Source organism: Pan paniscus, chromosome 3, assembly GCF_029289425.2.
Source record: "Pan paniscus chromosome 3, NHGRI_mPanPan1-v2.0_pri, whole genome shotgun sequence".
Taxonomy (NCBI): Eukaryota; Metazoa; Chordata; class Mammalia; order Primates; family Hominidae; genus Pan; species Pan paniscus.
The window spans coordinates 108,333,593-108,346,660 of NC_073252.2; the positions used below are offsets into that span (position 1 = coordinate 108,333,593).

General features: G+C 41.9%; 1 protein-coding gene across 1 annotated transcript; it reads right to left on the reverse strand.

Moving 5' to 3' along the window:
• Positions 1 to 9,130: 9,130 nt before the first annotated feature.
• LOC117980030 (heat shock factor-binding protein 1-like) lies at positions 9,131 to 12,325 on the reverse strand. The gene has a single exon (XM_055112136.2). The coding sequence runs from the start codon at positions 10,011 to 10,013 to the stop codon at positions 9,747 to 9,749; it is 267 nt and encodes an 88-aa protein (XP_054968111.1). The 5' UTR covers positions 10,014 to 12,325; the 3' UTR covers positions 9,131 to 9,746.
• Between the last annotated feature and the right edge of the window lie 743 nt (positions 12,326 to 13,068).

Below are 13,068 nucleotides of genomic sequence, written 5' to 3' on the forward strand. Positions count from 1 at the left end.
TAAAATTATGAGACAAATATGAACAAAAAGAGTAGAGGTTGTGATCTTAATATCGACAAGGTGTAGTTCAGATTGAGACAAGGAGTATACTTTGTAATGCTAAAGAGTTTAGTGAAGATATAGAAGTTATGAAGATCTACACATATAATAAAATAGCCACAACATTCACTCAGCCAACATTATAGGAAAAGAAAGGAGAACTAGACAGAAATATGTTAATGATGGCATACTTTAATCTCTCTCAGTTCAAAATATAACAATTAAAAAATAAGTAATGATATAAAATACCTAAATACCATATCAATAAAGTAAATTTGATTGATGTATACTGAAATCAGTGCCTTGAAAATAGAGCATATATATACCCATAATAAAGTCACAGCCCAGGCGCAGTGGATCATGCCTATAATCCTAGCACTTTGGGAGGCTGAGGCAGACAGATCACTTGAAGTCAGGAGTTTGGGACTAGCCTGGCCAACATGGTGAAACCCTGTCTTTACTAACAATACAAAAATTAGCCAAGTGTAGTGGCACACGCCTGTAATCTCAGCTACTTGGGAGGTTGAGGCAGGAGAATCGCTTGAACCCAGAGGCAGAAGTTGCAGTGAGCCGGGATCATGCCACTACACCCCAGCCTGGGCGACAGAGCGAGACTCCATCTCAAAAGAAAAAAAAAAGAAAAAAAAAAAAGGGAATTCAAGACCAGCCTGGCCAACATGGTGAAACTGTCTCTACTAAAAATACAAAAATTAGCCAGAGGTGGTGGTGCATGCCTGTTGTCCCAGCGACTGGGGAGTCTGAGGCAGGAGAATCGCTTGAACCCGGGAGGTGGAGTTTGCACTGAGCCGAGATTGTACCACTGCACTCCAGCCTGGGTGACAGAGTGAGATTCTGTCTCAAAATAAATAAATAAATAAATAAATAAATAACTAGTAACAAAATATGATTACATATTAGACTTCCAAAAAATCTTCTATAAGTGCATTCTGGTAAGAAGAACAATATGCCCATGGAAAAAGGAAAATTTTGACACAATATTTAAAAAATATATCTTATGGAAAACATCCAAAAGAAATAAGATGAATTTTATAGAAAAATGGGCCATTCAGTGTGCAGTAAACAGTGTGGCATAAATAAGAGGTAAACACTATTCTTTTTTTTTATTTTTTGAGATTGAGACGAGGTCTTGCTATGTTGCCCAGGCTGGTCTTGAACTCCTGAGCTCAAGGGATCCTCCCATGTTGGCCTCCCAGAGTGCTGGCATTAGCCACCTCGCCCGGCCCCTGCATACCATTTTTGCACTATGTGTTTATACATGTTAGTATACTTTGCTACGTGATTTTAAAATATGACACTTGGTTTCACAACTAGTCTGTTTATAGCCTTGAATTCAGCACAATTCTAAGCAGAATTTCTATACTATAAAAACACTGTTCTGGCTGGACGTGGTGGCTCACTCCTGTAATGCCAGCACTTTGGGAGGCTGAGGCCAGCAGATTATTTGAGGTCAGGAATTTGAGACCAGCCTGGCCAACATGGTGAAACCCCATCTCTACCAAAAATACAAAAATTGGCCAGGCGTGGTGGGGCACACCTGTAGTCCTAGCTACTCTGGAGACTGAGGCAGGAGAATCGCCTGAACCCAGGAGATGGAGGTTGCAGTTAGCCGAGATTGCGCCACTGCACTCCAGCCTGGGTTACAGAGCAAGACTCCATCTCAAATGAACAAACAAACAAACAAACAAAAATAAAATAAGAACAATGCTCTGGCAGGGCATATCAGTGAAGCAGAAATAGATACCTTCTTATAACTCACAGCTGCTCATCTGGGAAGTCTTTTTAATTGTGGTGATATAAATAGACTAAGTAAGCCTTTTAAAATCTAAGCATTACAGGTTTCCCATAGAAACTGTTACCTAAAAACTTTACCTATGTTTTCAGTAATTTTATTATTTATTTTTTCTTTTACTGAAGTTTAAATTAAAATTTTTTGTTTTTCTTTTGAGACAGTGTCTCACTCTGTTGCCTGGGCTGGAGTGCCATAGCACAGTCACAGCTCACTGTAGCCTCAACCTCCCAAGCTCAAGCAATTCTCCCATCTGAGCCTCCCAAGTAACTGGGACGACAAGCATGCATCACCATACCCAGCTAATTTTTGCTCTTTTTTTTTTTTTTTTTTTTTTTTGGTAGAGACAGAGTTTTGCCGTGTTGCCCAGGCTGGTCTCAAACTCCCAAGCTCAAGTGATCAGCCTGCCTCAGCCTCCCAAAGTGGTGGGATTACAGGTGTGAGCGACTGCACCCGACCACCTGGCTAGTTTTTAAATTTTTTGTGGAGACAGGGTTTTGCCATGTTTCTCAGGCTGGTCTTGAACTCCTGGGCTTAAGTGATCCACACACCTTGGCCTCCCAAAGTGCTGGAATTACAGGCATGAGCCACCATACCCAGCCCAAATGTCATTTTTCACAGTACTAGAAAAAAAATCCTAAAATTTGTATGGAACTAAAAAACAGCCTGAATAGCCAAAGCAATCACAGCTGAATATTTTAGTTGAAAGAAATGGCCATTGCCACAGGAAGAGATAGGGGTTACTTGGCTTGAGAAGGTTATTTTAAAAAATTTTATTTTAATTTTTCTTATTTTCTGAGATAGAGTCTCACTCTTATCACCCAGGCTGGAGTGCAGTGGCACAATCATAGCTCAATGTATCCTCGAACTTTTGGGCTCAAGTGATCCTCCTGCCTTGGCCTCCCAAAGTGTTGGGATTACAGGCGTGAGCCACCGTGCCTGGCCCAGTTTGAGAAATTTAAAAGGGCCTCTGTTTCACCAAAGTTTAAAAAAAGAGATCTAGGATTTCTTGGTTTGTAAATCACTATGGTGGCTTAACTCCTCTGTTTAAAGATCACTTATCTTCAGAGTATTTCTTTTGAGGCAACGTCTTGCTCTGTCACCCAGGCTGGAGTGCAGTGACGTGATCATAGCTCATTGCAGTTTTGAACCCCTGGGCTCAAGCTATTCTCCTGCCTCAGCCTCCCAAAGTGCTGGTATTACAGGTATGAACCACTTCGCACAGGCTTCTGAGTGTCTCTTAAGGGATGAGGGTCATATGTAAGATCTGATGTTGCTTTGCTTTAGATATCATGGTCAAATATAGAGGGCAGGCAGAGTTTAGCTGATATATACAAAAATGAAACATATGTCATCTCAATTTTTTTTAGATCATTTGCTGTAAAGCTTCCATTGCATCCCTGTGTTTTGCACTTGAAAGGTAATGCTTCCCCATGTTATCAATCTTGTGCAAACTGCTTTTTTGATGGTACTATGAATCGATATTTCCAAGAGGTATTATTATTTTGATTTTAGGGTACTATCTGCATTTCAAAAGACAAGATCCCAGAATGTCATAAGATAGAGTATCATTGTTAACTGTTCTACCAGGTTTGGAGGCTCTGTGGGACATTAGGAAGAGCCTGCCTGGGTGTTAGATTCAAGCCATCTGAGTTCTTTTCTTTGTCGGGAGATTTAGCTGTGATAATTCGGTAGGTTGCTGAACTTCCTCCAAGCCTCAGTTTCCTCATAAAGAAAGGCAAGGCAGGTTTTACGACAAGGAAACAGATTCTGAGATGAAGACGGCTTCACAGAGTGGGAGGTTGGGCTAGAAAGGATCAGGTTACCTCATAACTCAGATTCTGACTCAGTTCTGATGTTCTCCACAAGAGTGTAATTTAGGTCATTTGCTTTTTATTTTCTTGAAAAAAGAAAAAAGCGCGTATGTATGTATCCTTATCCAGTTTTTTAACCTCTCAATAGTACAAAAGAAATTCATATTTTGACAATTTGCTAGGGTAAATACATATACATTGTTATTTGTATACTTCAGAAATTCATTTGGGAATTTTCCTTTTAAAACAAAGCACCCTTTCAATGAATAATTATACCTATATTATAGAAAGCTTGGAAACCATAGGCAAGCAGAAGACAGAAAAAGAATTTACGTTCATCCCTTTGAAGTTACTTTAGTGCATTTTTCTTGCAGGCTTTTTGCTTTGCAAAGAATTACATTACTGTAATATTTAGTAATTAGATTTTAGGAATAAATAAGTAGTAATTATAAATTGGCTGGGCATGGTGGCTCACGCCTGTAATCCCAGCACTTTGGGAGGCCGAGGTGGGCAGATCACGAAGTCAGGAGATCGAGACCATCCTGGCTAACATCACATGGTGAAACCCCATCTCTACTAAAAAATACAAAAAATTAGCCAGGAGTGGTGGCAGGCACCTGTAGTCCCAGCTACTCGGGAGGCTGAGACAGGAGAATGGCATGAACCCGGGGGGTGGAACTTGCAGTGAGCCAAGATCAGGCCACTGCACTCTAGCCTGGGCGACAGAGCGAGACTCCGTCTCAAAAAAAAAATTCATTAATTAATTAAAAAAATAAAAAAACAAATTAAGTTCTTGCTAATTTTGTCTTTTCCTCCTTATAATAAAAGGAATTTTTGCATATAAAAAAATCTGTGGAAAAAGGCTGGGTGCAATGGCTCACGCCTTAATTCCAGCACTTTGAGAGGCCGAGGTGGGCAGATCACTTGTCAGGAGTTCCAGACCAGCCTGGCCAATATGGTGAACCTCCATCCCTACTAACAATGAAAAAATTAGCCGGGCATGGTGGCGGGTGCCTGCAATCCCAGCTACTAGGGAGGCTGAGGCAGGAGAATTGCTTGAACCCGGGAGGCAGAAGTTGCAGTGAGCCGACGTCACGCCACTGCACTCCAGCCTGGACATCAGAGTGAGACCCTGTTTCAAAAAAAAAAAAAAAAATCTGTAGAGAAGTATAAAGAAGGGAAGGGGATAAAAAAATCATTCAGAATCCCATCCCACATTTTTCCCATGTCAATGGATAGCTGTGTTTAAAAATAAAACTTTTATATCTCATGCTTCCCCTTTCTTCACTTCTTTATCACATTCTTTTTTTTCCCTATGAGTTGCTGTTTTATAGTCCATTCTCCTGAACAGAAGGTAATAATTTCTGCTCCATGGAAGCAGGGATATTTCAGGAATCAACAAAGGTATGTGAAAATGATTTAAAGATTCCTAAATCGTATGCAAACATAATTTTCTCTTGCTCCCAGTTTTCTTTTTTTATAAAGCTCAGAATTTGGATGAGATGTTCTTCCCTGTGGTTGTTCTGGTTTAGAGTCTGCACCCCTCTTTGTTAACTGGTTAGCTCATATTTCCACCAGGTCCCCTTTCCTCTCTGTGTCTACATAGAATAAATTATCAAGTATTATGGTGTGAAATAGAATTTTGTGATAAAAACTAAGCATCAAAATAATATTACAATAAAACAAACTTTTGTATCTTGTGGATATTGTTATATTTCCTTAATTGTAGTTTTGTTTTTTGAATTATATTATTTTACCTTGCTATATATTAAGTTTGCTTGAGATTTTCAGCTAAATTCCCTGAGATGAGCTAGTCTTTGCTGTTCAGCCAGGTTTGGAGGTTGCGTGAAACGGGTCTAAAGATCACACCACCTGAGGTCTATTTCCTTTTTTTTTTTTAAGACGGGGTCTGGCTCTGTCACCCAGGCTGGAGAGCAGTGGCACAGTCATGGCTCATTGCAGCCTCAACCTCCCAGGCCAAAGCCATCCTCCCACTTCAACCTCCAAAGTAGCTGGGACCACAGGCATGCGCCACCATGCCTGGCTAATTGTTTTTTTTTTTTTTTTTTTTTTTTTGTGGAGATTAGATCTCCTTATGTTGCTTTGCCTTGGCCTCCCAAAGCATGGGGATTACCTATGCCAGCCACTGTGCCTGGTCTTGAGATCTGTTTCTCAAGTATTATGCCACATAGCTTAGAGGTGGAGGTGGGGCAGAGAGCCTAGGGGGCTGACATTTCATCTGCACTTCATTCTCTAAGCAGCACATACTTTGCAGATGTCTTTTTCTAATTTCCACGAGAGTGCCCTATGGGCTAGCAGTGACCATGGCTGGGTTGTTGAGGGGGAGGCAGAAGGTCAGTGTGGTCCTTGATGTCATCTGCTGACACTGGCGTCCCTTGGAATAGCTGTCATCCTGTCTGGTCCTAAGATGATAAACCATGCAATTGCCTAGACGATCCACATTCCCATTTCCACAGGCCCTTTCTTTTCATCACTCTGTACTGCTTTGTGCTTCTCTGGGGGTGGGGAAGGCATGGAAATTACCCTGCTCTCATGCTGTTCAGGGCACAGGGAAGCTTCTGCCATTGTGTCTGGTACCATCTGCCCAGGCACACTATGCAGTCATTTCTCTTCAGAGCCTCTGCCTGAGCAATGGGGCCAGGTTTTTATTTCTTCCAGAGACTACCGGCCTATCTAGGGGTTTTGACTCCATCCTCGACCTCAGCCAGTCGTGAGCAGTGCAAGATTAAACAGGTCCACGCATGTGTGTGTCTTTCCACAATGTCAGGCTTTTATTAATGCTATTCCAGTCCACGAGCTACATGGAGTTCCCAAGGAGGCAATTCTTAGTACTTCCTGTTCACTCTGTAGTCAGAGCCATGGGCACACAGACTCAAGCCACTCCACAAGTCAGTCAATATTGCAAACCATATATAATAGTATATTTCATCAATATAGAAATGTTTTAGGTTAAATATTCCATGACAAACAAAGTAACATTTAACATCAAGAGGAAAAAGAGATAGGAGAAAGGATTAATGAACCAGTCCAGTGGGAGCTAAGAAGACAAGAGTCCTGGTCACACCCTGGGGTCCCTTTGGTCTCGAAAGAAGAGTTTTTGAGGTGGCAGAGCCTTCGGTGGCAGGTGCCAAATTCTTATCACAAGTGACTGCAAGACAGTGTCAGTTAAGACAGCTGTTTTCGAGCTGCAGAAGGTCTAATCCTTTACAGTCACAGAGTTCTCTGGCAAGAACTGATAGTGGAAGAGTACGCTTGTTTACATCCTTATCTGGTTGCCAGCAGTCTTTTTTAAATTTGTTTGTTAAACAGAACATCTTATCCTTGTTGGCAAAGTGCTCTATGAAATATAAAATGGAGTCCTTTTTCTTCTTCTTTGAGACGGAGTCTCAATCTGTTGCCCAGTGAGTGCAGTGGCACAACCTCAGCTCACTGCAACCTCCGCCTCCTGGGGTTCAAGTGATTCTCCTGCTTCAGCCTCCTGAGTAGCTGGGATTATAGGCGCCTGCCACCACGACTGGCTAATTTTTGTATTTTTAGTAGAGATGGGGTTTTGCCATCTTTGCCAGGCTTGTCTTGAACTCCTGGCCTCATGATCCACCCATGTCGGCCTCCCAAAGTGCTGGGATTACAGGCATGAACCACCATGCCCAACCAAAATGAAGTCTTTTTCTAAGATGGAATTAGTTATGTCAACTACACAGCCCAAGAGCTGGAGGCAAGTTTCCTCTTTTTGGGACCCATTAGACTCTCTGTTACCACTTCTCTGTTTCCATTGAAGTAAGATAAACTCTTCCTCAAGGCTGAGGACTCTTTTCTAGTCTAGAGGCTGAAGACTGGAGAGAGAAGGGGTAAGACTGGGACATTTCCCTTTTACTCATGTGTTTTCCTCAATATACTGTATGTAGCATGGCTTCTTTTTGACCTCTAAAGCACTTAAGTTTTATTTTTTCATTTTTTATTTTATTTTTAGTTTTCTTCTGCTCACACATCCCAACTGCCTGACCTACGTTTTAAAATCCCAATTCAAGAATAAACTCCTTTAAAGTTTGTTATCTGCTGACACATCCTTCTTCCCAGTCAAGGAACACAGAACAACCCATCTGTCTGAGTGGTGGTGGTGGTTTGTGGGTGAGGAGGCAAAGGGCAGGCTGGAGAAGAAGATACCACCATCCCGCCCATGCATGGGGTATGTGGGTATGGCAGTGCCTTAAGATTTAAAAATATTTAATACATATATTTTTTCTTGTGCTTTTTTCTTTTTTTAAGTCTTAACTGATGCCTTTAAAGGAGTATTTCCTCTATTTAAATAATGTAAGAACCCTTGTAAAATGAAGATCATTCGGCATATCCCTGGGGATGAATCAGATTCATTGAACTGCGATTGTGCAACTGTGCTTTCAGGCAGAGAGTGCTCAAAGGGTAGAACGGCTCTTTTGGAATTCTCAGATATATTTGGCCAGGTTTACCTAGAGGAGAACACGTTGTTTTTAATGAAAGGGATTTAAAGTCACAGTGCACCTTAAGGTGATGACTTTCTGAATGGATGCCCTTTCATGAGACCCAAGTTGCGAGGGTGAGTGCAGGATTGTTTCCTCTTGGAGGAACCCTGATAATCTCTTTGCCTCTCTTTCCTTGAGATGCTTTTCCTTCCATGAAATTTCATGGAGATGAGGACAAGTCAGCTTGGAGATCATCGTCTTCCTCTTTTGGGCTGTCTCTTTATTCTCTCTTTGGAATCAATCACTTCTAGTAATCCAGAAAATTGGGGAAAGGCTGGGGTGTTTCTTATCGGGAAGAAAGTTTTTTTTTTGCATGTGTGTGAGAATGTTTTTCCTTTTTTTTTTTTGCAGTATAATTTACATGCAGTGATAGGTACAAATCTTCAGTGAACGGGTTGATGAATGTTTGCCTATGTATACCTACATGTAATCACTACTCAGATCAAAATAGACAACCTGTTCACGACACTGAAAAGTTTTCTAGAGCCCCTTTTCAGTCAAGACCCATTCCTCCAGGTAACTACTATTTTGATTTCTGTCATCTCTTGGGTGGGCTCTTTGGCCTTGTGTGGGTTTCTTCTCTTCTAACAGCTGGTGAGGTAAGCTGGCCCTGGTATTCCCCAGGCCTGAGAAGAAAGAAGCCAGTCTCTGGGAATTATTTAGAAAATTCCAGCCCTCCTCTTCTGTCTTTCAGAACAGAACTTTTTGTTGGATAAGCTTTTTGTTGCTGCTGTTTTTTGGTGGATGGGCTTTTCCCTCTGGAGTGGAAAAGTCTGAGGCTCAAATGCTTAGGGAGAAAGAGCCAAAGTAGGTCCTTTGGTGTGTTTTGGTTCTAGGCTGCACTTGGTTGGCTGAGACAAATTATTTCTCCAAATAGCCCATGCTAATTTATCAATAAGAATGCTTTTACTATTTTTCACAATCTACATTCTTCCACTCAGTAATATTAATACCCTATCTACTATAATCTATGGCTGGCAATGATGATGTGGATTTAGGTTGTAATAGATGTAATATATGCTTTGACTTGAAAAATGCTGTTAGGGATGTGTAGGTGCTGAGATGTAAGCACTATAATGCTTATATCTTGTTCTGAAGATTTCTTTAAGGATTTCTAAACTCACTGGTTGAAGGGCTGAAACACATGAGACACTGGGGTTGAAGAAGCCTAGCCTAGCAGACACTTAATTTATTCCAATCCCAGTCTTGATGGAGGTTGATGCAAGCTGTTGAAGAAAGGACAAGACTTGACCCAAGCACCTGAGGGTGGCCTCCAGTTGGGTTAAAGAATAGGAATTTGGGAAAGTAAAACTGTGTTTTTTTGTGTGTGTTTTTTTTTCCAGGAACCAGCAAAGTTTTAATGTTTAATCATTAATAGCAAAATTGACCAAGGTCCAAGATGTGAAGATACCATGTTTAAGAAACTGGGGGGTAAATCACTCTATAGACTAACTATATAGTATGTGATAAGAGTGCACACTTTTTATAAAACCTGTATACACATAGTAGTTAGCTGCAAAAACCCATTCAATCTTCTCTTGGCTTGGAAAAATGGTGTTTCAGATTTCAGTATAAATTATTAGCAACCTTCACCTCTTGTGTGGCAGGTATCTTGTTTTTACTTTCCAGTTCTTCCACCCCAGCCTGTGTCATGAGATCTGCGATGTTCTTTTCCAGATCATCAGTGCAACTACTCATATCATCAGTTCTCCCAGTGATCTGGTCAGACATGGTCTGAAATTTATTTTGGATCTGCTGCAGGAGTTTCTGCACCACTGAGGTGAGTTCCTGCTCATTCTTGGGGTCAGTCTCGGCTATCTCCCTGGTGCCCATCTAGGTAGTGATTGTAAAACATTTTTTTAACCTATTCTGGGACCTTAAGTTCTTTGTGTAAAATGGAAGGAGATATGTAATGAGGGGGCTATTAATTTATTTCAGGAACAAGTATAGACTTGCTAGTGGGAAGATCCATCTTCTAAAATTTATAGGGTTTTGGCCAAGTTCAGGAATTTCACAGTGCTCTCTATGTTGGGATTTTTGGGTTATGTTCTTATGTAATCCACGTTGCATGACCCTTCTAGTAAGTTTGATTAGACAACGTAGCACAGCTTAATTTGATTTTTCTAAGTAGCCGGCATGAGTTTTCTCTAGGTTGTTTCCCAATAGACTCTGTGTATATGGACAAGATTTTTTGGTTAGGCAGACTTTACTTTTTGCAGGAGGAGCCTTTAATCTGGGGACATGGAATGTCCAAATACCAGAATGGGGAGGACTTCACTCTGTGGCCTCTTCCCATCCTAGAGGTCTTATTCCCTCTAAGTAATCTATTTTTTTTTTTTTTTAGAGACAAGATCTCATCCTGTCACCCAAGCTGGAGTGCAGTGGCACAATCATAGCTCACTGCAGCCTCCAAACTCCTAGGCTCAAGCAATTTTCTCTCTTCAGCTTCCTGAGTAGCTAAGACGACAGGCTCAGGCCACCAAACCCAGCTAAATTTTAAAAACAAGTTGGTTTTGAACTCCTGACCTCAAGCAATCCTCCTACCTTGGTCTCCCAAAGTTCTGGGATTATAGGCATGAGCCACTGTGCCCTGCCCCTGTGGGTAATTTTTACAATTCTTATTAATATTTATTTTTTATTTACTTGTTTATTTATTTATTTTTGAGACAGAGTCTCACTCTGTTGCCCAGGCTGGAGTGCAGTGGCACGATCTTGGCTCACTGCCACCTCTGCCTCCCTCCCGGGTTCAAGGAATTCTGCCTCTGCCTCTGCCTCCTGAGTAGCTGGGATTACAGGCGCCTGCCACCATGCCCGGCTAATTTTTTGTATTTTTAGTAGAGAAGGGGTTTCACCACCTTGGCCAGGCTGGTCTTGAACTCTGACCTCGTGAACCACCCGCCTCAGCCTCCCAAAGTGCTGGGATTACAGACGTGAGCCATCATGCCTGGCCTAATTATTATTATTCTTTGAGACAGTATCTCTCACACTGTCATCCAGGCTGTAGTGCAGTAGCACGATCATAGGCTGTCTGCAGTCTCAACTTCCCAGGCTCAAGTGATCCTCCCACCTGAGCCTGCTGAGTAGCTGGTACTACAGGTGTGCACCATCATGCCCTACTATTTTTTTTTTTTTTTTTTAAGTAGAGACAGGGTTTTCCTTTGTTGCCTAGGCCGCTCTCAAAATCCTGGACTCGAGTGATCCTTGCACCTCGGCCTCCCAAAGTGGTGGGATTACAAGTGTGAGCCACCACACCCAGTCCAATTATTTTTTAAAAAATTTCTAGGGGATTTTCTTTATTTAACCCCTGTAAGCAAAGTGCTAGTGCCCATATGAATAGATACAGGGATATGAGGAGATGGAAGGGGCAGGTTGTGGGACACTGACTGGGGTAGCTTTCCCATGGTCAGAATTGTACTTACATCCCTCTCTTTTGGCCTATTTTTTTTTCTTCCAGGCCACTTAATTTTATTTGCTTGTTTATTTTTAATTGTTTTCTTTTTAAAAATAAATTCTGGCTGGGCATGGTGGCTCATGCCTGTAATCCCAGCACTTTGGGAGGCCGAGGTGGGTGGATCACCTGAGGTCAGGAGTTTGAGACCAGCCTGGCCAACATGGTAAAACCCCGTCTCTACTAAAAATACAAAAATTAGCTGGGCGTGGTGGCAGGTGCCTGTAGTCCCAGCTACTCAGGAGGCTGAGGCAGGAGAATCACTTGAACCTGGGAGGCGGAGCTTGAAGTGAGCTGAGATCATGCCACCGCACTGCAGCCCGGGCGACAGAGTTAGACTCCATCTCAAAAAAAAAAAAAAAAAAGCTGTCAAGCATAATTTGGGATAGCAGTGGAATATGTATTTTTGTTCTTCGTCTGTAAGCAAAGTTTCATGGAATATGTATAGTCACATATAGTGTGATTTTAAGATTAAACAGTCAATTCTTTATTATTATTATTTTTATTAATTTATTTTTTTAAGACAGTCTTCCTGTGTCACCCAGGCTGGAGTGCAGTGGCGTGATCTCGGCTCACTGCAACCTCTGCCTCCTGGGTTCAAGTGATTCTCACGCCTCAGCCTCCCAAGTAGCTGGGACTATAGGCACGTGCCACCATGCCCAGCTAATTTTTGTATTTTTAGTAGAGATGGGGGTTTCACCATGTTGACCAGGCTGGTCTTGAACTCCTGACCTCAGGTGATCCACCCACCTCAGCCTCCCAAAGTGCTGGGATTACAGGTGTGAGCCACCGCGCCTGGCCAGAATAGTCCATTCTTTATTATTTCAGATGCTTCTAGAGTCAGAACGTAGAAACATTCACAAGGTGTTGAGGGACAGAGCTTTCTGTCTCAGGTAGATTGGAAGCATTAACAATTTTCTGACAAAGGGATAGGCAAGATATTCAGATATTCTTCTGATATTTTCCCCTTCTAATTGGCCATTGGACATGCTATTTAACTTGTTAATTAAACAGGCAAAAAACCAAAACACAGTGAGTGTTGATTTGGGAAAAGATTATAGTTCCTGTCCCCGATAACTCCATCAGTGCCAGAAACTTCAATTTGCCTATCTAAATCCAAGTTCCCTTTCTTTCTTAAATGTAGAAACCCTTTCATTTTTTGGTTGTGGCAATGTTCTCAGCTATATGTCCAGCCTCTTTTACAGGTTGGTGTATCATCCAATAGAGTTCTAGCAGATGAGATGTAAACAGAAGATGTAAATAGGGTAGGGATTTCTTGGAAAGCTCCTTAAAAGGGGGCTGACCTGGCTGGGCACAGTGGCTCATGCGTGTAATCCCAATACTTTGGGAGGCTGAGGTGGGTGGATCATCTGAGGCCAGGAGTTTGAGACCAGCCTGGCCAACATGGTGAAACTCCATCTCTACTAAAAGAACAAACAA

Excerpts from the sequence above, each read along its gene's own strand:
- LOC117980030 (XM_055112136.2), bottom strand. The coding sequence starts at position 10,013 with ATGGGCACCAGGGAGATAGCCGAGACTGACCCCAAGAATGAGCAGGAA.